General features: G+C 38.2%; 1 protein-coding gene across 1 annotated transcript in view; it reads left to right on the forward strand.

The window, feature by feature from the left end:
* Window positions 1-23,914, forward strand: part of NWD2 (NACHT and WD repeat domain containing 2) — a 30,567-nt gene extending 6,653 nt beyond the window's left edge. Inside the window, exons 3-6 of the mRNA XM_059471188.1 lie at window positions 13,919-14,122; window positions 15,729-15,873; window positions 16,177-16,766; window positions 18,271-23,914. Of these exons, the coding sequence (XP_059327171.1) occupies window positions 13,919-14,122; window positions 15,729-15,873; window positions 16,177-16,766; window positions 18,271-22,203 (4,872 nt within the window). The 3' untranslated portion in view covers window positions 22,204-23,914. The remainder of the gene's footprint in view (window positions 1-13,918; window positions 14,123-15,728; window positions 15,874-16,176; window positions 16,767-18,270) is intronic.
* The last annotated feature ends 1,670 nt before the right edge of the window (window positions 23,915-25,584 follow it).

Here is a 25,584-nt window from a genome sequence, read left to right on the forward strand (position 1 = left end):
TTGATGAAAAAACTAGAGTTGGAATAGAAGGGCATGGCGGTTTTCATGTAGCAACACCCAGTGTCCTTAGACATGATTTGTAAAATCTCTGATAGTGAAGAAAACCTTGTCACATACTATTGCTGCATATTTTAGCAGCTCAGAGTCTTGAAGCTCTTAAAAACTGCCTGCCTGATATTGTTGCTAAAGAAATCAAGCTGAATCAGAATTTTTAAACAGAATGAAACAGTTAGCAAAGAGGTTGCAGTAAGCCAATGACTTCAATGTTTATTTCAGGTTTTCCAAGTATGGGCCAAAGTAGTAGCACTCCCAGTGACTAGACTGGCAAAACCACAGAAATCTGTTTATGCACATTTCTTTTTCTCTCTGTTGTACCATAGTGAGATGAGGCTTATTTCATTTACAACAAAAATTGGAGATGATTCTATTGCAGCAGGCATAATTATTTTTAATTTATAGTAACATAATGAAAAGTTGACTTTGGCACTGCAGACTTTGGGCAACCTGCCACTTCTCGAGAAAGTTCTATAAAATGTGCCACTTCTCAGCTGGTGGGGATTTTTGGGGTTTTTTGGTTTTTTTTTTTTTTTGGTTTTGTTTTTTTTAGTTATCAATTACCACTTTTTGAATTGAGACACAGATCTGGGATTAAATGGAACTATTCAGAATTAGCTACTTGATATATACTGATTTTAGAAAGTGTTTTTTTTATGGCAATTTTTGCCTGCATTGTAATATCGAATGGAGAGAAAATGAAATTCAGTCCTTAAATTAGTGCAGTGAATGAGTTGGAAGTCCCAAGCTTTTCTCCAAATATGAAACAATACAATCAAAATTAACACATAAGCACAAGGAGGAGACTGTTCTGATAAAAATACAAAACCAGTTTCCTGTGAACACTGATTTTGGGAATGTACAGTTCTTCCCTTAACTGCTGCCTAACCTCTACTAATACTTGATTCAGTTAAGGGAGAGGGAAGTTGTTTGGATTTTGGTTAAGCTGGGGTTATTTGTTAGGTTGTGGTTTTTGTGTAGGGTTTTTTCTGCGTATAAAATCAGTGCCTATTATATTATCATTTAAATTATTTAAATACTCATAGCTTTTACTGTAGGTAAATACATATTGTGCTATTTTGATCTACAGAATAATTTATGAAGACTCATTTATGAGTGGAAAATACTTTTCGTACAAATTTTATGCAGATTTCTTGTCTTTGGAATCTACATGGGAAGACTGAAATGCAGTATATTTATTAAATTGTGAACTGCTTAAACTCTATATTCACAACAATACCAAAGAAAAAACTGATTTAGCACATCAGTGGAACCTTTACATTTACATACATCCTGAAAATTATAAACATAGGTGCTTTTCCATCTGCCTGAACTGCTGTCCTTGCATGACTATGTCCTGAAAGACTGTAAAATGAAAAAGATAAATGGAAATTAAAGGTCAGTCTGTTACCTGTAAAGGTTTGCTCAATTAATGCTTGGGATTGTGCAAACTTTAAAGGTTATCTCCACCTATCATTTAAAACATCTGGGCCAAAGAATATTAAAAACATTCTCAATGTACTCTGAACAGCAACTGAAATTTACATTAGCCCTCTCAAATTGCCAGCAGCTTGCTCTTAATCTGAATCTGTTCATGGCATCTGTAACCAGTTCTCTTCCTTGTTTGCTGATAGAGAACAGGTGACCACTCCGAGATAAAGAATCACCAAAGATTTTGAATTGGGTCTCACCACGTCCTCAAGAGTTGCCACATCTAAACAAATGTAACCTGAGCTCTTGCATCGAGCTTTGTGATTTCACTGGTCTGCTGAGGTACCCACAGAGAATTTCTGCAGCTCCTCTTTCCACAGACCTATTGGGGATGTGTAAAAGCTCTTTTCTGCACTTTCAGTCCAGGGCAAGGGCAGGAGGAAGCGACTGACAGGCCTGAATTCAGGAGCAACACAGGAATCCCTTCCTGAACAGCTCCTAGGGAAGCATAACACTCTTTCATCTTCCACAGACCTAAAGAATCTAGCATTATAAATTTGGAATTTCAGTAGGATTTTAAAAGAATATTAGCAATTTAAAATATTTGGCATGTCCTTAAATCACACTGAAATTGAAGAGGAAGTATGGTAAATTATGGAGTGGTATGTTTCAAGTGTTTGTGTCTTTGTGTTCTTCAGTATAATGCATTCTTTAATTGTTCCATTAAATATATTGCTGCTGTCTCTCTTCTTAGTACAAATGGTTGATAATTAATTTTGAGTGCATTCCAGATCAGAGAAAATTCCAAATTATATTATTACTGCTCTGGTGGATCTCATCAACTCCAGTTTCCGTTCTGTTGTTACTTTAAGGTTTATTCCTACTGTAAAAACTAAGTATACACAAGGTCTGGAATGCCTAAGTTTTATTTTGCTTTTGCTTTCCTGGGAAATTCTCCACACACTTCAAGTTAGGGAGGCAAAAGTCAGTCAAATGTATCTATAGTAAAACATCCAGTTCAGGGGGTTTGCTAAGGACCCAGTGCTTTTGGGGAATTCAGCACAAGTTTTCTGTGCTTGGGCATTTCAGTATTTAATTTTCCCCCAGGACACAGCTCTATTTATTTTTATGTGTTTGTTTTTAAGTGAACGAGGATAAATACGTGGAGCCAGACATGGCAGAACAGTCCACTTCTTCCAGTAAAGTAAATTCCAAGAAAGAAATACCAAATTATTACTTTTCTTCTCACTCTGTATCTGATTTTAAAACCATCCAAGCAAGAACTCCTTCTAATATAAGTGGATTTGGGGTCATATCAGGAATGGCTCCATAGGACTTCTTGGCATTGATCTGGAGTAAAGTACATGTCTGCAGTATTAATCCTGCTTTAGATGGACTTGGCCAACAGGAGAGGTTCTTCTGTAAATAATCCAAGTAGAGCTTTGTGTATTTTGAAACCCTTCAAAACAAAGTGATCAGTTTTAAAGACAAAATATGCAACTTTCGCCCCAGCAAACTTTGCTGTTCTTTCACAGCCTCCAGACTAAAAGGCAAAGCATATCTACCCCTTTCCCCATAGTTTGGCTCTGAACAACACATACACACAGAAAGTAAAATCAAGCCTGAGGTGGTATTACATGATTAAGCTATTTTAAGTGAATTCCTTCATCTGCTTTAGGGATGGGAATGTATTTTCCCGTGAATCATCTCTGATTCTCTAAATCTTAAATACTTTACCATTTTTTATACTTGGCCCATTGGAAACAGGTACAAGATTGATCAGACAGCTTTTCCATGTAACACAGAAACTGCATGGGTTTTTATGTAGTCTAAAAATAACTTGCATTTTCAGTCAGAAGACTGCACATATTTTCTACTAAGCCACTGTACTTCCTTTTCTTGATATAAATACAATTTCTGGTGCTGCGTTCCAGAAAGGTTAAGTATTATATTTAATATGAATGACCACATTAGGCAGAATACAATTAACATGAAGTCATATTTCCATCATTCTATGTAATGTGTAGAGGGAGAAATAGGCTGCGTGAGATTTATGCAATTTATTTTCTCATGACCCTCAAGAACTTTGACAAACCATCTTCTGAGGTAGTACTGTAATCAGTTAAATGTAATGATCTGCCCTGCAAATGAATCTGTAGGTCAAAAATCCAGCATCAGATATTCTGCAGAAATGAGAGAGATGGAGGGGATTCTAAACCTTGTAATGCTATTTCTGTGTAAGGAAACAGCATACTTTACAATATTTAGCAGGCAGCTGGTAAGTTCAAAGAGAGATATTAATAGTGCTGCTAGTACCTAGCATATATTAAATTAAATCTGAGGTCTTTTAAGCCTGGTGCTAAATATAAATGTCAATATTTCACTTTTTTTCTTTATGGGTCTCTTTTGTCTAAAGAAGTCTGATCCACTGCATAGTAACATACATTTTATCAGCTAACACATGTTACTCACAGAGTAACTTTTTATATCATTCCACCTTGAAAAAATGAAGCACAGAGTATTTGCTTAGAAAACCAGGGAGACTGCAATTATTGTGAGTAAATTACATGTTCTTTTCTTGTTAGCTCTTTTGCATAGTGCAGAAATTACTTTAATGCTTGAAACAGTTTTAAAATGCTTTAGTACACCAGTGCTGCTCATGGCTGGAAACACAGTTCACCATCTGGCCACGTGCTTTGGCTGTCTGTATCCTCTGCCTCTCAGTCACACAAGTGCATGGCACAGGCAAGACAGTGGTTTCATTCAGGTGAGTGGCATTTATGTACTTTTGCTGTTTTTTTTCATTTCCTTGGACATCTGCTGCAGAATTTTTAAACTTTTGGCTAATGATCTGACCCATTACCTGCAGAGCAGTACTTAACATTCAGTGTTTGTATGCTTACCATTAATTGTAAGTCAAATAAGCTACTATGTAAAAATTAGTGTTAGAAAAGTCATTAAGGTATCCCAATAGAAAGGCACTATTTCATTTTTAGCTCGATGTAAGCTCTTTGCCTCACTGTTTAATAATAAATACCATTCCAAAATGGGAATGCAGAAACTAAACCACCTTTTTGATAAATCAAAGAAAGAGCATATTTCATAGAGAATAAAAGATACAACCCCTTCTTGCATACAAAGTATTCCAAAGAGGGCAGTGAGAATGTGGAAGAGTGCCAGCTTTTGACTCCAGGGTTTGGGGCCCAGAAGCCAGTGCCCTGCCCTCCCAAGGACTACACTGATGGGCTCAGAGCATCTTCCCCCTTTCTGACTCCATGATATCTGTGTCCCTGGGTACTCAGGAGGGCACATTAAACAGCAGTAGGAGGAGAAGCTTTTCCATTTCCCTGTTAGCCGCTCTTTGCCTGTGAGATGCAAGACAGGGTTTCAAATCACAATTCTTTCTGGCTTAGATGAGTTTGTGATTATTTTACAAAGCAAGGAAGGTTACACCACTGTGCCTTCCTCAAAAAGACAATATTGATCTCCTTACTGTTTCCAACAAAGGTGCATTCCCCATTCTCTGTGATTTCCACAGACAAGGTTATTGACTTCAGTCTGGGCTATGTGCACCAGTCTTTTAGTAAACCAAACCCTTTTGATTTGTTTTTCTACCCAGTTCCACTCTTGTCAAGTGTTACAGGACCTGTCAGAGAGTTGACAGAAATCTGGACTGTGGTAGGAATTACCTGCAAAGTCCTGAGCTTTATTTGAAAGGAAAATGTACATGCCTGTCAAGAAATGTCCCATGCAATTTCAAAAATATAGCAAAGTGAGAATAACACATTTGTTTGGAGGAGAATCAGAGTGAGTGAGCACCTCAGATCTTAAGGCAGAGGTAGGCAAAATCTCCAGTTCTTCCTCTATGCTATCTTTAGTCACTGACCTCTTCCCTAATTATAATTTTTTTTACTGATTTTCTCACCTGCATCTATGCTCAGGCTGATCAAAGACCCAGCAATAATAAGTAGAGAAGGAAAAGGCAGCAAAATGAATTTGGTGCTGCATGATCCTGTAGAAGACAGGGAGATTGTGGAGAAAGACCATAGATACTTTCTCAGCCAGGAGAGAGTTCTGATGAAGCAGACTGTATCAAGGAAGTAGGTCATGAATTTCTTCTGAGGAAGCACGTTCACTCTGTATGATAGACTGGTAGCTCCTACACACTATGTCCTGAGAAATTACTCATCCTTATTTCATCCCCACCACTAGGGAAAGCTTTGAGATTTAAAAATATGGCACTGTGGGTGAAGTTCAGAGTTGAGGGAATTGGCTCATTTACAGCCAAGTTTTGCCACTCTAGTTTTCTGAAAGACAGGTCAAGCATCAAGAAACTTCACCATCATTTTCTTCTTTTCTACACCTTTTATGTCAGGAACTGTACTCACAGCAAAACGCTTCAGCACTTGCACCTCATCCTTCCAGTCGCAATTGCAGTCAGTTTTCTTACAAGGTAGTTCAACAATCCTTTTTGTTTCTCATGAAACTGAAACCAAGACCTGTCTTGAATTTCTGATACTCATATAGTCCCCCCTCAGGGTGCTCCTGCAGTGCCTCCAGGGAAAAAGGGAAAACAGAAATTAGGGCAAGGTTCTGTGAAATAACACACTGCAATATTTCTCAAGCCAGGGAACATAAATATATATCCGGGCAGGTGGAAAAACAATTCTCAGTACAGAAACGTCTTTATTATGCCTTCAGTTTCCTATTCACTTCAGCAACTTCAATTAAAAATTGTATTTCTTGTGTTTTCTCCAGTCAGCTGAAGTTCTAAAATTAATTTTATTTATTCACAGCTTCAACCTATCTCCATAGGTTGAAGCAAATGAAATGAAAAAGCAAATGAAAATGTTTGATACTGCCTATGGTATCATTTTTCCCTTAAAAACTAAAAAGGACAAACAGTGTAAAATAACAGTTCCATCACTGCTGATACATAAATACACATCCTTTGCATATCAAAATAGAAATACTCAAAATAAAAGGCTTATTTTGCAAGCTATCACTAGCCTCATTTTATGGATAAACAGTCTGAGTCAGTGGCAAAAAGTATCAGGAACTTAAAAGTTTCCATACTGAGATGTAGTAAAAGAAGGAAAGAGGATTTAAGAGATCTGCAGCAGCTCTAATATTCTGTCTGATTAGCTGCACTGCCTTACAGCTCTTGGCAGAGAAGAAAAATGCTGCTCTGAAAGACACTTTGACCTGTACATCCCAGAAATCAGACTATGACATTTTTGTGGTTTTTTCATATTTTTAATTTCTAGTGGTAGTATTTTTGGGAGACTTAATACCAGTGCAACATAACTTTCTACCTTTGATAGGCAAGAAGAGCCATCAAATGTATTTATTTATTTGGAGGACGTTTTCCCTATGTTTCTGTCATGAGGTCTTTACACTGTACCTCATTGCAGCTAGAAGTACAATAAAAAGGAGTAGAGGCAGTTATTTTCAGGACATCTCCTGGGCACCAGCTACTCTGGAACTCCAGCTTCCTAAAAATTGGCTTTGTTTAAGCATAATATTACAGCTTTCTTCACCTTGGTTTCAGTTTCTGGTACAACAGCTTGGAGTTTGCCCTAACAAGCAATTAACATGTACATTCCATTGAGATAAATTGAAGTAAACATACTTTTCTGGCTTTAGATCTGATGATTCACTATTGTTTAGCCATTAGCATTTCTGCTTTGAATTTTAAATAAGTTGGCTATTGTTCCCTTAAGTTATAAAAAAATAATAAAATAGGACATTCTTTTTTGTATTTTGGTAGTAAATTCTTGGTTTCAAGGCCTGGCAGGCAAAGACCCAGCTAATCCTGTTATTTTTTCTTTTTTTTTCCCCAAAAATATGTCTGGCTGGACCTGCACATTTTATATCACATAAGTGATTTCTACAGGATACTGTTATAACATAGTTATCATAAACCTGCAAGAAACCAGAAAGAGCTATAGTTGTACTAAATTTCCGAGGATGGGATGTTAAATAAAAGGCCCTTAAAAACTGGTATGCTGACCATTTGTTTCAGATTTTCTAGATGTGGTTTACTGTATATTTGGTTATATTGGCTAATCCCACATTTTTGCAGACAAGGAGGGTAAACATGCTGACATGTTACAGTTCTGTGTGCCTTCCTTAACTTGAATGGCTTCCTGGGCAGGTTTGCCGGTGCAAACGTGCTGTCTGACCACCTCCAAATTCAATATGAAGGACAAGACATGGAATGTAGACAGCATGCATGTAAAAAGTAAGATTTTAAAACAATGGAGCATCTCTTGTAGTGATGCTGAAGTGATTCTGTCTCCATACATACAAATATAGCAACTGAAAGAAATTGAGGGGTACTGTAATCTGATTACAGTGAGTATGCTTTTTAGAAAAAATATTTTGATTAAATCTGAGGTCTTTTAAGCCTGATGCCGAATATAAATGTCAATATTTCACTTACTTTTTTTCTTTATGTGTCTCTTTTGTCTAAAGAAGCCTGATCCACTGCATAGTAACATACATTTTACCAGCTAACGTGTGTGTGAACATCCCAGTAAGCAGTAGAGAAAAAAACATATTTGTTTGAGAAAAAATGGCTATTTGACTGAAATGTATGGCTTTAAAGAGGAAAGAAAGGTTTTATTTCATAAAAGAAGTTTTGCTACAAAAGGGAGGAAGCCCAGAAGCAAAGGCTGAGGGAGTTAGGTCTCTAACCCCAGGATAAACAGAAGGCAATGAATAGTAAGTGACCTAGGGGAGAGAGGGATCCAGAGGACTTTGTAGCCCTTGTTAGTCATGTAAACTGTGGAAAGATAACATTCACATTTCTGTTGCAATTAATATTCAGTTGCTAATGTTCAGTGCTATGAGATTGCTTGCACAGAAAGGAGCTGCAGTAGCAGGGTTTTGATGTGTGACTGTGACCCCATCATTCACGCTCTGAGGCCTGAATGGGGTTTATACCTGGTGACCACAGACCTGTCCTTCTTCCACTTCAGGGGACATTTTGAAACTAGGCTTTTTCACCATGGATGTGCTTTCTTATTTCATGCCTTGCTCCAGGTGGTTGCCCACAAGCTACACCAAATTTCTGTGTGAGGCTTCCTGCTGAGGCATAGCATGGAAGGCATAGCTGTGGACTGCAATCCACAGCTCTCCTGGGAATGGTAGAAGGACACCTCTGGGACATCAGTAAAACCAGCCTTTCCCAACCCCTGACAACAGATGAATTTAATACCCACCATGGTGTTTTAAATCTCTTAAATCCCTCCAAATCTCAGCCCGCAGCGTGAAGCATTGAGTGCCTCTTCAATAATGTGAGATACTCATTCTCCTAGTAGAGCTGTTCCTCTTTGAATAATATATCTTAGTCTAAGCTTGTATTAATTGAGCAGGCTGAAATGTGAGTCAGTCAGGATGTCATCACAAGGGGTCAGGGCTTTCCTCCTTCATTAGTGAGCAGTTTCTGTAAGAAGGACCGAGCTGAGAATTAGGAAAACGTAGCTGCCACTATTGTGGTTATGACTGACCATTGCATACCTGTCCCAGCTCTGGGTCCCAGCCTAGCCGTAATTTCCTCCACTTAATGCCTGTGTTGCATGGGGACAGTGGTACTTGTAATTTCTCGTGGATCTTGCAAAACCAGATTGTTTAAGGAGTGCTTAGTCCTGTACACAAGGAAATATATTAAGTTTAAAAATTAGCTGTGGTTAGATTTGATTTGATTCCTTCAAAGATAATTTCTTGAATGCCTTTGCTTCAAAAAGCTGGCAATCCAGGACTGCTCTGAGAACAGACAGAGAGGCCATAGGTATGCACTTCAGTGTCACATCTTCACAAAGACCAAGACAAAGGACTGGTTCCAAGTAACTCAGCAAAAGGTCATTGGATCAGATCTCTGTTGGCAAAATGGCCAAAAAAAAGTGTTGCTCTTAAGCTGTCAAGTACCTGAAACCAGTCCATAAAACATTACTAATCTGACTTCTCAAATGGCTTCATTTGCAGATGTCAATATATAATTTTGTAAAAAAAGATTAATTAAACCAATCAGTTATTAATACAATTTGCTGTTATTTGACAGTTGTTTTTTTTATTAAAATTACCACCAAATATCTTAGCTGGAATTAAATATATCTAAAATTTCAGCTTGTTCTGCTTTAAGATAACGTATGGCATCAGAATTCATTAATATTTTAGTGATGATGTCTGAACTAATCATACGACATGCCATGTGAATCCCTCATACCTCAAAATCAAATCTAAATCTTCTTTGTGTCCTCCTTTTGGTCATTATTATGACTGCACCTATAATTTCAATCTCCTTCTACACCAAGAATATTAGAATGAAAAATACTTCCCATTGTACAGACAGTAGTTTTTTAACCTTCATTTAATTGTGATTTCAGCCTCAACAAAGCACTCCTGATGGGAACAACAGTGGATGCTGCTCTGAGCAGCCTTGTCTGTTGGAAGGTGTCCCTGCCCAAGGCTGGGGACGTGGCAGTAGATCATCTTTGAGGTCCCTCCCAACCAAACCCATTCTGTGATCCTGTGACATCTAACAAGGCTGTTGCTGAGGCTGCTCTGTGCTAATTCTGTAAAGTTTTGTTAGACACAAATGGTTGCTGAGGGTTTTATACATTTGTCAGCCTGGTCGTTTTATGCAGTTCAACCACCTTCAATCACATGAGTTTTAATTTGTTGTTTTACTATTAGAGGAAAATGACTCATCAGGTGGGAGATTTTGGTTCACGAGCCTGCATATAAAACTGTCTATTGATAGTGAACACAGCATAAACATTACTGTTCCCTTTAAAAATAATTCCCTATAATAATCATCAAAATGCTGCAATGTTGTTATCACAAATTGAAGTTTTGGGTTCTTACTGTTGAGTACTATAATATATCTCAAAAGGATCTGAAATAGTGGTAATTCTTGTTTATACACTAAGTATGAAACAACTTGAAGATTGTGAGAAATTCTGTTTACTTTCAATCCTGTTGCTTAATTTTTCTTCATTTTTCTAAGAAGAAATCTATATTTACTTGAATGTATAGGGAAATGGAGATGGGGCAGATATTTCCAGAGGCTGCTGCAAGCCTCTGGCACAGATGCAGTTCAGACACTGAAGCTCCTGAAGGAAAATTGCAGTTCAGAGCTTCTCATTGAGGCCTCTAAGGTTGGGGTGGCTTTGTGGTACCCTGATATATTACATTTATACAGATATATAGGAATTTAACCAGAATGACACCAAAAGAGTGAAGGGAAGGAGGTCCTTCCAAGCCTTGCCTCTAACATGGAAAGGTGCAGTGTTCCCAGCCTGTGCCTGCAAATGCACCCATCCTAAGGCTGTCATGCAGCCTTAGAAACAAATAGTGGATTAAAATTACAATAAATACATATAATTTGTTTGTAGCCCTTAGTCTTTTTTTTTATTATTTACTAGTGCCACTGCTAATGGAAACCATGCAGTGCATCTAGAGAAGGTGCATTTGGGTGAAGAGCTGTTCCCCAGGAGCCTGGTGTGTTTATGTAGTGTAACCCAGCATTTGAGCATTAGTTTCTCAGTAGAAAACAGCTGCACTTACTCAGCATGCCTCCTGCTCCCAGGCTGGGCTGTGATACCACAGACCTTCAGAAAACCAGTGCTAGTCACTTCTGTACTCTCCAGTAAAACACGGTTTTGTTTCAATGCCTCCATTAAAGGGCCAGTAAAACTGGGCTGAGGCTGGTTGAGGCTGGTCTGAAGTTACCAGAAAACACAGGAGTGACTCCATTAAGAGTTTTCTACCTCATAAAATTTTCTACCAGAATATTCTTCAAATGATCACACTGAGTCAGGTATTAATACCAGAACCTCAGGTAACTTCTGTGGAGCACAGCTGCAGTGCAGTGCCTGGGATGACCCTGCTCTAAATGATACACCTGCTCAGCACTGTATTTAGTTTGCTGGGTTTGCTGGATCATGTCAAAGTTCTTTTTTATTGTGTTTTGCTCAAGTAGTCATGAGGATAATCCCTAATACAAGATTATTTACATAATGTCTTTTGAAATGACAGATGAGAGGTATAAAAAAAGTCTTGTCTTTTCATTTTAAAGTAAAACCAGTCATTATTTAACTATAGTACAGTGAAGAGAGAACAGCATAACCTGTACCAGAGAAGCAGAAAAGTACACAGAATAATTCCAAAACAAATTTAGTTGTTTAAATGCAGTGCATTAAAATCAGACATAATAATGTTGACATTTTAGTATTGTTAATGAAGGGCCCAGTTATTGATCTTTGCTGAGGGAACTGTCTATTGAATCCACTGGACTTACATTTAGAAAAAGTGGAGCCTAATGAATTCTAAGTAATAATTTCTAAACAAGGTAAAAGCTCCTCTGAGAGAAATTTATGAGATTTCTATGTCAACCTGAATGTGAAGAGGCTTTCCAATTCACCATGATATAAGTTATTAACCTCACTTGAATGAAGAAGGAAAATAATACTATATTTTGTTTAACCTCTGCAGCTTCAGAGTTCCAAAATTACAGGGCTCTATGAATAGATCTGAACAGTAAAAGCTTTGAAATTTTCCCCATCCATCTCATTATTTGAAGCAACATAGCTCTCTCTGAAGGGAGCTACTAGCTGGAATGATCACAACTCAAAAATAAATTTAGATTATAGAAATACTGGATCATTCTATTTCATTAAATTAATTATTATATAATTCTAGTTGCTGAACACATTCATTCTGTTCTCGTGACTCCTTGATGTGTGCCCTGAATGGAGCCACAGTGGGATCTGAATGGCAGCCAGGCAAACTCAACTTTCCCCCAAAGCCTCTCTACTGGAGAAGCTTCTTGAAGGATTTGGTTGCTGTGACTTGTCAGAAACTGGATCCTGGGCTGTATGAACTATCACAATTCCTACATTCCTTTGCTCCTCCTGAGCAGTGGCAGACACTGACTTGTTCCTGTCCGCCAGCTCTTTGGCAGTGCTCCTTTTTGGAGGGTGCCAAGTGATTGCCATCAGAGCCAGCAAGGTGGTTCGTGACTTCCCCCTGGTCTGCTCCAGGCAGAAATCCGCCAGGTCAGTTTGCACAATGCCAGGTGTGGTCTGAGCTGACTGGTTTTCCCTGGAAGGATTAGGAGGTGTTGGTGCACTGCTCTGATGCCTGCTCTGGGGCTGCAGCATCTGCCATGGTGAGCCACTGGAGTGCTGTGTGCCAGCATAACTGGCTTCAGCAAAGTGTCCTGCTGCTTCCTGCTTTTATAATCAGTGAAGCAGACTTATCCTCATCAGTTATTGATTTTCAGGGTGTTCTTCTGCTGGAAGAGTTTAAAACAGCTTCTCATTATGACAAGTGGTTTAAAAATAATGAATATTTAGATATTATTTACAAACATGCTCACTTACATTTTTAGGGCACTACTATATTTGCATTAGCATTACTTTTCCAAGACATCTTTCTGATTCAAATCAGGATTATGATACTGTTGGTTCCTCTCCACATTAAGTACTCCTTCTCCTTAACACGAGATTTTTGCTGAATACATTTAAAATGAGGAAAGAATTTTTTAAAATCATATTTTAAATTAAGTAAGAATTCTAACTGATTTCTGTGGGCCAAGTCTTTAATGCAGAATTGATCTGATGGTCACAAATTTGAAAAAAATGTCAAAAGATTGCATTAATTTCTTATAATACTATTGTCTATGAAGTTGTAGGACATTACAATCATATTTTTACAAAATATTTGCAAACAGTAAAATACAGAAATAAATTTATTTTAAAAGAGTATATTTAGAGCATGACAACCAGTATTATAATCCTCATTTTTTAAGGAAAATGTCTCCTGTGCACCAGTTTAAGAACTGACTTCCACAAACCTTTACCTTTATGCAGCAGTACTAAAATTGGGTTTGATCAATTTCTACTCAGTAGTTGCTTCTTCCTTGCCCCACTGATCATTCAGTGGACAGCTACTGGGGCAAAGACAACAAGAATAGAAAACAGAAATGCAGCTCGGGGTTCTGCAACACTGATCCTTGCTGGTATAAGCCACAATGTCAATTTGCTTTTGCATGTGAGGATAATCTCAACCTGTGACTGATGAAACTCAATAATACATGAGTCAATTCCGTGCTAAGTATATTGGGTATTTTTTAATTATTTCTGTTGAATGCCTTCTTTGTAGTACTAAAAATACTAGTAGTATTTTTACTACTAGTGAGTACCATGAGAGACAATGCATCAACTTGAAATTTTCAAAGTCATCATAGTAAAATATAGCTCAGTACAGTACCCTTAACAGGAATTCCTGTCACCCAGTATCTGTTTCCCTTCCTAGTAATTTCAAAGTCATTACCAGACTTACTTTTAGGAAATTCAGATCCCAAGGATGCTTTTTGCATAATAAAAAAGAAAAATTTAATCCCTGCTTTTCTGTAACTACATAGGGCCTATTGGGAGAGAAGTATGGGAACATCCGAATACCAGGGGAAGTTGAGTCAGCAGAATTTGAAATGATCCTGGATGCTGCTGTAGAGGCCAAGCTAGAGACAAGGATTTTAGAAGAGTGGTACTGCAGGGATGAGAACGCAGTGCCACCAACATATTACCTCAGACCAAAATCAGAAATGCTGAAGAACTACCAGAATACAGTAAGTCACAGTCTCCTGCTCATGAAATTTTTCTCAATCCTTTACAGTGGCAGGCAGTCCCCAAGGCCAGGCACTTGCTGTTGTCTTTGAATTAGGTTCTACAGCCCCGTCCACGCCTGAACAACTGCTACAACTGCTGCTGTGGTGCTCCTTTCCTGTACACGGGGAAACTGCAAAACACCAAGGAGCACAACTCCTGCATGGATGTGCTCTCTGATGGCTAGAGCAAGCCAGCTTGGGTCATCTGTGCCCTGTTAGGGCTGGTGGGACAGATGTCTCTTCCCTGATGTTGTAACATGGAGAACTCAGGCTCTTCTGCTTTTTACTGTGCATATTCTAGATTTCGATGAACAGGACTTGCAGAGGAAATACACATTTTCCCTTCTATCCCCATAGAAGAAAACCTGTCAAACAAGTACTTAGCACTGTCCTCAGTCAGGTGTCATACTTTTAACTTATCAACTGCATTATAAGATTTTTTTCAACACTGTTAATTATAATTTTTAAAGCAGGCATTTGTTTTTAATTGCTGATTATAAAAACTATCTATTTCTATTTCTCAGGGCTCAGTTCTACCCTCCTACACATCCAGTATATACCTAAGGACATATTTTATTGTATAAAAAATTAAATCCTTAAAAGAGTTTTCACTTCATTTTGAGTGCCATATTATATTATTAGGGGTTTTTGTTCTTAAATCTTTGTACTTTTCCTGAAGCTACTGACTAACATGGGACTAAATGAAAATATGTCCATAACTTAAATTACTTAATATTCATAACTTAATTTAAAAAAAGATGTTCATAACTTAAAGCTGTAACATAGATGTAACATAACTTAAAGATGTAACACAGAGTTACATCTCATAAACTTATAGAAAGTATTAAAAAATACTCAGCTCTGTCAAGAAAGAGTTGCTAGGGAATTTATTCTGGAGATTCCACACTCCAAGAAAACTGGAGACCCCTGAAATATTTCACCAGCAGTAAATGAAACATAGCTGCTTTAGAGAAAGCACCAGCATGGCATTTTCAAGATACCATCTGAAAGGATTAGTGAATTTATATTAGAGTTCCTCTCTGATGACAGTTAAGATTAGTGTTACTATAGCAATGAATGAGTGATCATAATGTCACATGTAATCCTGTATTTTTAAAATATGGTAGCTAATAGAAGGCACTTAATTATAGGTACCAGGAACCCCATTTTCAGTTTTGAGATCCAAGTTTAAATTTTTATCATTATTACATCTCATTAAAGGAGCAATAATTTTAGCAGTATTGCTGCTACTTTATTAATATTTCAGGCTTGGTTCTCAAAATTCTCTTTCTATAAAGGTGTTATTTGCCTTATTCTTGAAAAATATTGCATTAGCTGCCTACACTAGGGATTTAGAAAATACTCCAAGGAGCTAACTCTTAAAATTCTAGAATGGAATACAGTATGATCATCTGCAGTATGAAATATTTATCTTTTATTGATTTTTGTTAGTGTATGTGTTTCTCTGTTACCATGTTATTTTTGGCTTTGAATATTAGACTTCTACTTTCTGAAGTTGTATATGTATGTATTACACCTACTTTTTAACAATGGATATTTTTAAAAGATGGAATCTTCTTCAAATTCAATGAATGAGAACAAATGGCAAGATATATCAGAAGAGATTAAGAAGATTTTTAAGACTGCTGTGAAATTGCTGTATGAGAAAGGAAAAATGAAACACAGCCAGGCAAAGAGATATCTTTCCTCTGGTAAGGTTCACACTAACAATTTCTATGTTTTCATTTATTGTCTGTCCTGTCAACCTTTTCACAAACGTGAAAATATATTTCTGTTGGCATTTCTCATATAATTAAAGGGGGGAAAAAAGGTTTGTTGTGCTTGCTTGAGACTAAAACCCATACAAAAGCACTCAGCAAATTCTCTGTGTTTGTTTTTTTCTGTTTTTACGGAGAACAAATGCAATCGAGTCTGCCTGTTGGGGGTAGGGCATGTTCTTGAACTGTTTATAAAGAAAAGTTGACAGAGACTCTGTGTTCTCTTTTCATCCCCAGCTATTGAAGATGAACTTGATTTTGCCTTGGGTAAACAAACACCAGCTTTCCTAAAGAAGTGTGTTTGCTACATCCGGAAAATTGCCAACATTGAGCGTTTCGTTAAAATTCCAGAGATGGGAAAATACATGGACGTGGTCCATAAAGCTGGGAAGTTCCTACGAGATCCTGAAGCCCATGAGAAACTGATCAAGCTCAGGGATGAATTCATTCCTACCATTGTCGCATCATCCAATCTGAGAGTGTACACCTCCGTCACCCACTGTGACATGAAACTGGGCTACTCCCAAGAAGTGGAGAGCCATTACATTGAAGGACTTGGCAAACAGTTCTATGAAGACATGATTGACATAATCCAAGCTACAGTGCAGCAGAATTTTGACACGGAGACAGACGTGCTGTATGATGAAGTCCTTCAACACTCATCGCTATGTAAAACGTACTCCACTTTTTATGAATATAGATGTGAGGCATTAAACATCGTTCACAAATATGTTTTACCTAGAAAAATAGGACACATTAACCCTCTTATCATATATGGAGGACCATGCACAGGGAAGACTCTTCTGTTAGCTGAAGCAGCGAAGAAGGTAAATAAGTATCTTACATCCTGAGGTCATGTTGAGAGCATTACTGTGTGTAAAGGCCAACTTAATTCTTTCTTTTCTCAACAGATCTATCAGCCCTCAATACAGAAAATAAAAATAATAACATGTATATTCAGCATATTATTGTACACATGTGCAGAAAAATATTACCTTTCAATTATAACGTATCTGTATCATGTGCTTAGCCAAAACAAATATAGTTTATTAAAGCTCTCAGAAATCTAATAGGAAACAATATATTCTGAATAACATAATTTAGAATGATCTCTTTCCTTCTTGTTCCTCTGAGGCCCTATGAATCCACAACCATCTAAACATCTTATTCTGATTTCAGTCTTAAACACAAATTGCGGTACGTCTTTCCAAGTCATACCATTTCATGTTCTCATAAGAAACTATTCCAGAATTATTCTAATACACTGGCTACAAATCTATATGGAATAAGCTGCAAAAATACCCATACTTACTTATCTCGAATATGCTGTTTAAGTCATTGAGCTGAGTACTACAGGGAAATGAATGAAACACTTTGTGCAAGGCAGGACAAGATGCAGAACAAGCCTAAGCTGGCATCACCAGACCTAATTCTGCAGATGACAGTCACAACTTTGAGATCCTGGCAGGGTGGTCAGAGAATTTAGCATAGTGAGCTGGGAAAAAGCCATATCAGCCAGAAGGAAATGAAGAAATGAACAATACTGTTTAAAATCCCTGTCTCTACTTCCTGTGGAGTCACATTAGCTGCATATATGAAATTGGGAGTTGCAACTCAAGATCTCATTTCATATCTGAGTACATAAGTCAGCCTAGAGACTCTGGTGCTGCTTTTCTTTTAAAATAGTGTAAAATACATAAAGTGAGGTGAAGAGATGTAGAACTGAGTGTGTTAGCCTGCACAGACTGGGAAGATTTAAAGAAGTTAACATTCCTCACTAGCTTGGAGTGCTCTAACCAAGAAAACTTCAGGAGACAGACACCTTTTCTTTTTTGTGGCAGTGTTTTAGAGTAAAAGTCACAGGTACACCAGGGCAAAGTGTAGTTGCATGGGCCAGGGATCTGTACTCTGATCCGTGTCCTCTAGAGACATGTCTTTTTACTCAGTCAGAATCAATGCTAAACAGGATTAGGTAATAGGCTGGTGTGGCTGACCAAGGATGACATTGTGTAGTGTCTAAGGAAGTCTATTTATAAGAGATTCTATCTACACACTTTCAGAGGTGACACTCAGATTTTGTGAAGAGTACCCTGGGATTTATGGAATACATTCTAGTCATGTCCCCTTTGATGTAAGCCTTTTTGTGCTAAACACAGATGATACATGATTTGAATTTCATTCAGTGCACCCGCCTTGAACTCTGCCAGTGAGAGCATTTCTATTCAACCAGTAATATTTTTAAATGTTTATTCATATGTAGACTATCACTATTAATAAACTCTGTTACTGTGCTTCATTGAGATATAAACTAAATTAAGCTCTGTATTCTAGGCCTATTCCTGGTTGCAAGAAGAGATGGGACCAGATTCTGACCCTGTGGTAGTTATAAGATTTTTGGGATCTACTGAAACAAGTACAGATCTGAAGAATATACTTCAAAGCATTTGTGAACAACTAGCAGTCAACTATCGCTGCCTCGTACAAAGTTACCCAAAAAAGATTCATGACCTTCGGGACTTGTTCATAAATCTCTTGAATGAGTCTTCATTTCACAGGCCACTGGTGATTATATTTGATGCTTTAGAACAGCTAACAGATAGTGATGATGGTAGAAAGCTCTGGTGGCTTCCCATTCACCTTCCACGTTCAGTACGGATAATTTTGTCAACACTGCCAAACAAGCATGGGATCCTGCAAAAACTGAGGTGCCTTATTCATGAAGAAAGCAACTACATTGAGTTGACTGCAAGGGACAGAAAGATGTGCAGTCAAGTACTGAAACATCAGCTGCTGCGAGTTAAAAGAAAAGTAACATCAGGCCAACAAATCTATGTCAATGAGGCATTCTCCAAGTGCACACTGCCTATGTTTGTGAACTTAACCTTCAGAGAGGTCAGGCACTGGAGATCTCACAAGGATGTGGATGAGTCCTCCCTCTGTGTTACTGTCCATGAAAGCATAGAGCAGTTGTTTTGGTCACTGGAAAACAAGTGTGGGTCAAGACTATTGTCAAGAGCACTTGGCTACATCACTATGTCCAAATCTGGCCTGAGTGAAATGGAACTGGAGGATATTTTAGCCCTTGACAACAGTGTTATGTATGAACTGAATGAGAGAGTCAGAGAAAGTAACCCATTGAGAATTCCATATATATACATTGCAAGACTTAAGGAGGGCTTACAGGGATATTTAATAGAGCGACAGGTGAAAAATGTAACGCTGCTTCTTTGGGCAAATAGGCACTTGCAACTGATTGCCCAGAAACTGTACCTGCACAATGAAGAAGACTTGCGTGAAATGCACACAGTCATGGCAGAGTATTTCCTTGGTGTTTGGTCAGGTGGACGAAGAAAACCTTTTTACAGCAATGATCAATATCTGAGTGGTTGTCCTGACCATTCCAGTAGAGGCCTGAACGAGGATGAAAAGCACTCTATGGATCAGGCAGCTTTTGACAGGCAGGCTCCAGATCAGCCTTGGGTCTTTCAGTGTAACCCATTGGAACCTGATATCTTTTTTATTAATCACAGAAAAATGACAGAGCTTATTCATCACTTAACAAGATGTGGAAGAACTGATGACCTTCTGTACGGAGTGATCATGAACTTCAGCTGGCTGTACACCATGATTAGAATAGGGCAGTTTGATAAAGCACTTTCTGATATAGAACTAGCTTACACTTACTCTCAAGAAAAGGAGCTGAAATTTCTGGCCAGTACCCTCCGCAGTATAAAGTTCAAAGTAGTAAAATACCCAGGTTCACTCTCAGCTGAATTGCAGCAGAGACTTCTCCCAGTAGTAAGCTCATTGCCCAAACTCAGACATCTCCTCCTAGAATGTGACAAGGATGGACCCAAGTACTGCTCTATCGTCCCTTTGCACTCCTCCATGGATGTGACTTACAGCCCCGAGCGCCTGCCACTGTCATCCAGCTGCATGCATGTCACTGAGATTTTGCCTACATTTAATCCCAGCACAATTATTGCTGCTTTAGAAAATGGCTCCATTAGCACTTGGGATGTAGAAACCCGCCAGCTACTAAGGCAAATTACAACATCTCCATCTGTTATCTTAGGGATGAAGCTTTCTAGTGATGAAAAGTATCTTGTAGTAGCTACAACAAACAACACTCTTTTGGTATATGATAACATAAATTCCTGTCTTCTTTCTGAGGTGGAAATTAAGGGGTCAAAACACTGTGGAATTGCAGGGGACTCCAGTTTTATAAATGGATTTACATTATCGGTCAACCATGCTCTTGCTTGGCTGGAGGCCAGTAAAGATGTTACTGTAATAGATCTGCTTTACGGTTGGCCTCTCTATCAGTTCCACTGCTGGTACGAAGTGACCTGTGTGCAGTGCTCTCCAGATGGAGTTTATGCATTCTGTGGGCAGTATTTGAACACCGCAACCATTTTCCACTTGGGCAGTGGAGAGAAGCTGACCACTGTGACCTCTGAATTTTCAACTGGATTTGTGAAATTCCTTCTCATTTTAGACACAGCCCAAGAAATGGTGATGGTGGACAGTGAGGGTAGCCTCTCTGTTTGGAATACGGAGGAAATTGCAAAGCCTCAGCTTACAGATGACTTTGACTGCAGAAGAGAAGACAGTGAAGTTGTCAGCATAGAGCTTTCTGAAGACCAAAGTGCAATTTTAATTTGTAAGGCTCTCAGCATTGAACTTCTTGACACTCGTGTGTGGAAGGTGGCTGAAAAGTTTAGAGCTAAACACAATGAGCGCTTTATATCTGCCGTGTTGTCCAAAAATGGCAACTGTATAATTGCTTCAATGGAAAATACCTCAGCCATTTTTGTTTGGAGAAGAGATACTGGACAGTGTATGGCAAGCTTACAGGAAATCTCAGGAACTATAGTCAGGCTAATTAAATCAAATCATCATAACATGCTGCTATCCTTATCCACCAGTGGTGTCCTTTCTATCTGGGATATAGACATCATAACTGCTATGTCCAATATTGACAAATCTGGCAAACCCATCCAAAGACTGGTGTTACCAGCCAGAGGTGAATTAATATACACATTGGATGGATCAGATTCTGTCCATAAGTGGAACTTCAGCACTGGATTTATTGAAGCTGTGTTCAAGCATGAAGGTATTGTTGAAAACTGTGTGCTGACCTCATCTGGAGAGATAATGGTTACATCAGATGACAAATGCAGCCAGTACGTATGGCACACAGTGAGCGGTGAAAATATCTTTCGCATTAATGGACAAAAAATCTCAGAGCTAATGATTACTCACAATGATCAGTTTGTAGTCTCTCTCTGTGAGCAAAATGCATCCAGAGTTTGGCGACTGGCTACAGGACATAGGGTTTGCAATATTTTAGTTGCCTTACAGAATGCATTTATAACAACTGCAAATACATTTGTGGTTGGAATGGCAAAGAACAAAGTTCTGGCAGTGAGTCTCTGGACAGGCAGTATAACGAAGAAGTTTTGCTGTGATGATGGTGCAAGCATTGTGGATATTAAGTTGATACCAGACTGCCCAGATATTATAGTATTTATAACATCTACTGAAAGTGTGAACATCTGGAGCCTAACAGAGGAAGTCATCTGCAGACGTGTACAATTGCCTACCAATTTCTTAAAAAAATTGGAAGACTTTGAAATATCTCCAAACGGGAAGCTAGGAATTATAACCCGTGGTGATGAGAACATCAATGTGCTTGATCTACACAGTGGAAAACTCCGTGTGGTTCACGCTCCAGGTGTCATCTGGCGGCAGAGGCTGTCTCGTGACGGCCGCTACCTGGTGTACATTTGTTGTCGTGGGGAGGAAGATGATGACAATGGTGCAGTCTCTAGTTTAATTGTAATGAGGCTAGCAGATGGCAAAAACATCGGTGCCTGCTCTCTTTATAAAACTCCCACTTTTCTTGCACTCTCACAGAGACATTTAAACATTATTATTGGATTTGATGATGGAAGTATAGGTACTTACACTGTAGTGGATCGAGTTGATGCTGCACTGAAAATCAAAATTGCTACTTCAAACAGCCGTCAGATTTTCAACAACGCAACACAAGTGATTAGGCCAAAGTGTCACAATTATAGTTTCAAAGTGACTGCAGACTGCATTTGGAGGGAATCAACAGAAGTGTTTGCAAGGGATAGCCCCATTACAGTTACAGAGGCTGAGGTGAGTGAAGCAACACCAACCAAAAGGCACAGCTACTGCTATGAGAAAGTGTGCTCAGCCATAGATTGCAGACACAGTTTTGCATCTGACAACTGAGCAACCATCTGGGCGAGCTTATCTGAGTAGTACAAGTGCTTAGATATGTCTTCTGAATTCATGTAAAAATCAGTGCGTTTCTTGGAAGACAGATAGAAACAGCAGAGGGCAGACCAGCTGTTTTTTCCTGTCTTACATTTCTGTAAACATAAAAGCAAACGTAAAGCAAATGGGCTGCAGGGTTTTTTTTAATTTCGGAATACAAGGTTTAGTCCAGGATTTCACCAGGGCCTTGATTAAAAATTTCTAGCAATACTATCAAAATTGTTATGCTATTACAGAAGTTAGGTGATTCTATCTGTGGTTGACAGACTGTTTTAACTAGAGCCAAAGCTCTAAGTGATTGGTGAGAAGTTAGACCACTATTTTATATTCCAAGTCACCTAGATGGGTCTATAGCTAACAGTCAATTTTATACCCACTTGCAAAAATGTGTTTTTCTGCTTGATGGTGCAATGACAAGATGTCACCTGCCAACCTGGAACACTTGATACATTCCATCATCATTTTAAAAATATCTACTTTTATTTTTCTTTTTAATTGGGTTTAATCTTTGGGCTGAAAGGAATAAAAGTGCCAGTCAGCTGTTAACATGTCAGCACGTGAGGCAACAAGTATTTGTTCACCTCAATGAACACAATGAGAGCTTTTTTTTTTTAAATTGCATGCAGGGATTTCAGGTTTCTGTATTGTGATAAAAATTATAAAAGTCTGAGTTCTAAAGGAAGTATAGGGATTGGGGTTTTATTTTTGGTTTGGGGAAATGTTTTGTCTTCATAGTGTGTATTAGTACAGGTCGTAATGAAAACTTTTCAAAGAGAAGGAGCATTACTGATGAACACTTAAAGACATTAATTTCTTTATATTAAAATATTGCTGTCCATTTTATTGTAAGAAAGTCTAAAGTATCTCCTCTGTCTCCAAAGTAATCCTCGTAGTTTTCAAACATGCCATGTATTAGTCCTTATAACATTTGCCTTAGTATTGTTTCTCTTCTTTCCCATGATAAATACCAATCAAATGACCAAACACTCTGAGACTGTTTGTGTACCTGCTGAAATATACCACTAAATGTAAAGGCTGTCAACAGGTCCCTTCTTAGTCCAGTTTGTAATGGGTTTTTCTTACTCTCACATGCATACAACCTTCACTTTCTGCTTTAGAAACTGCTCTGAGCCTTTTGTACAGTTTTACCAGTTTCAAGGCAGAAATTGTGAAATAATGAAAAATGCTGTAAAAAAATTTACATTTTCCTAAGTAAATATACTGGACAAGATCTGAAAGCATAAGAAAATTTTCCCTTACTTACATATCTTAAAGATGGCATACCCATGGAAATATTTTCAAATTATTTAAACAGAATAATCTTATTTTTAAAATCAGAATTCCATACCACAAATTTCCAAGAAATGAATGCTAAACTAGAACTTAATGTAGTGTGTGAATGTTCAATGTACAAGCCAATATAGTATATTAAGTGACTTGAATGATTTTTCCTAACTGGTTTGCAACTAATAGATCATATTGAATGTTTTTATGTAAACTTTGTATTGTTGGGAGAACCTACCCAATCAGAGATTTATATTTTCATAAATGTCAAATTTAGTTAAATTTTGTTACAGAGTTGTTAAATTAGAAATCTATTGCAGTCTTCAAACAAATATACAGTCTTGTGTATGCATTGTTTGTACTAATAAACTGTGGAAGCAGACTTGTGTGTGTCCCTTAATTTTGTGGAAATTCCACTCTGACAGAGGGACATGTGGCCTTTGCAGCCTCCTTTGGCCTGCACATAAATAATTTTAAGGACAGTATTGATAAGGAAAAATTCCAGTGTTTCTCCCATTGCAGGTAACTAAATCAAGCATTCGAAAAACAATGAGATTTGCCAAAAAAAAAAAAAAACACCCTTTTTAGATGATGTTTATGACTGGATTCCATCCTGACAGTGTGCAAATCAACAGACATAAAGGCTTTTGTGACCAAGCCAATAAAAAGCACAAAAAAGGTGCTGAAACCCCACTCCAGTTCAGACCCATGAAGCTATGGGAAGAGGCACCACAGTTCCCAGGATCCTGTCCCAAAAGAGGCAGCTTCCACCTTCTTTCAAACACAGTGCATGACTTAGGCATTTTGGCCATGAACTCCCTGTCCATAAACTGTGTAATATTGGGAAGTAAGTTCTTTCATTATCTTGCAAGGGTAAAATACATCCTCTGTCTGCCAGGAGAGTGGCTGATTTGGGGTTAATAATGGAGTATAATGTAATCACAGAATCACAGAATATTCTGAGTTGGAAGGGACCCCCAGGGATCATCAAGTCCAGCTCTTAGCCTTGCACAGGACACCCCCAAGAATCACACCTTGTGCCTAACCTATCTCATTCAGCTTGCTGTATCAATTTCTCAGGGGTCAGACTCCTCACATTGAGCCTATGCAGCAGACACAGGGTTCTGAGTGGCTTCAGGCTGCTGATACTTGCTACTGCAGGAGTGACTGCTCCACAGCCCTTCACAAATCTGTCCCCAAGTATGTGTATCCAGTGGTACTGAGACAGAGTACTTTCTCCAATAATGAGCCATCCAAATACCAAGTGCTGTTCTACCCCTACATAGGAATAGTGCAATTTACTTTTTGGTAAGAAGCATTGTTGGCATCTCTAGAACAAAGCTTTCATTTATCATTTAGACAAAGTGCATCTATAAACAAGCTCAGGTGGAGTCTGTATTTTCTGACACAGAAGATTCTAGGAATAGGAGGCTGTAGCTGCAAGAAAGCTTTAACAGGGAATTAGCCGGAAATTCTTAGGCAGACAAAGGTAAGCCAGAGGTCAGCTAGAAAAAATATTTTTATCAGTCATTTCCTTTGCACCACAGCTGGGGAATGCATGGCCCGTGACTTCATTTCAAACAGCCTGTGGCCATTCGACTTTTTTTCACATTATTATCAGATAACATCAGAATGTGGGTTAACATGTAGCCTGGAAAAATTTGCATTCAGGTTTCCCCAGCTCTGATTTTTCCATGAGGAACACTCAAGCCCTTTACCTGCAGAAAAAAAAGTATTGTCCATTTCGCAATAAGAATTTAAAGCAAACATTGATTGCTGAAATGGGATTTGTATGCAGAGGGGGCTGTTCCAGCTTAAAAACCTGAGAGTTTACTCTTTGTCAAAAACTATTAATGTGTCTGCATAATTCTTCATAAAATGGGTCCTCTGGGGCACTTCCATAAAGCTGTTAACAACAATCTGCATCATTTCATTTTGTTGATTAAAGATTTAAAAATACCTCTTTTAGTATAAATATTAAGACTGCACAAGGACAGACTTCTGAAATCTATTTTTATTTCTTCTATTTTTTAATATAATATTTTTATTATA

Source organism: Ammospiza nelsoni, chromosome 4, assembly GCF_027579445.1.
Source record: "Ammospiza nelsoni isolate bAmmNel1 chromosome 4, bAmmNel1.pri, whole genome shotgun sequence".
Lineage (NCBI taxonomy): Eukaryota > Metazoa > Chordata > Aves > Passeriformes > Passerellidae > Ammospiza > Ammospiza nelsoni.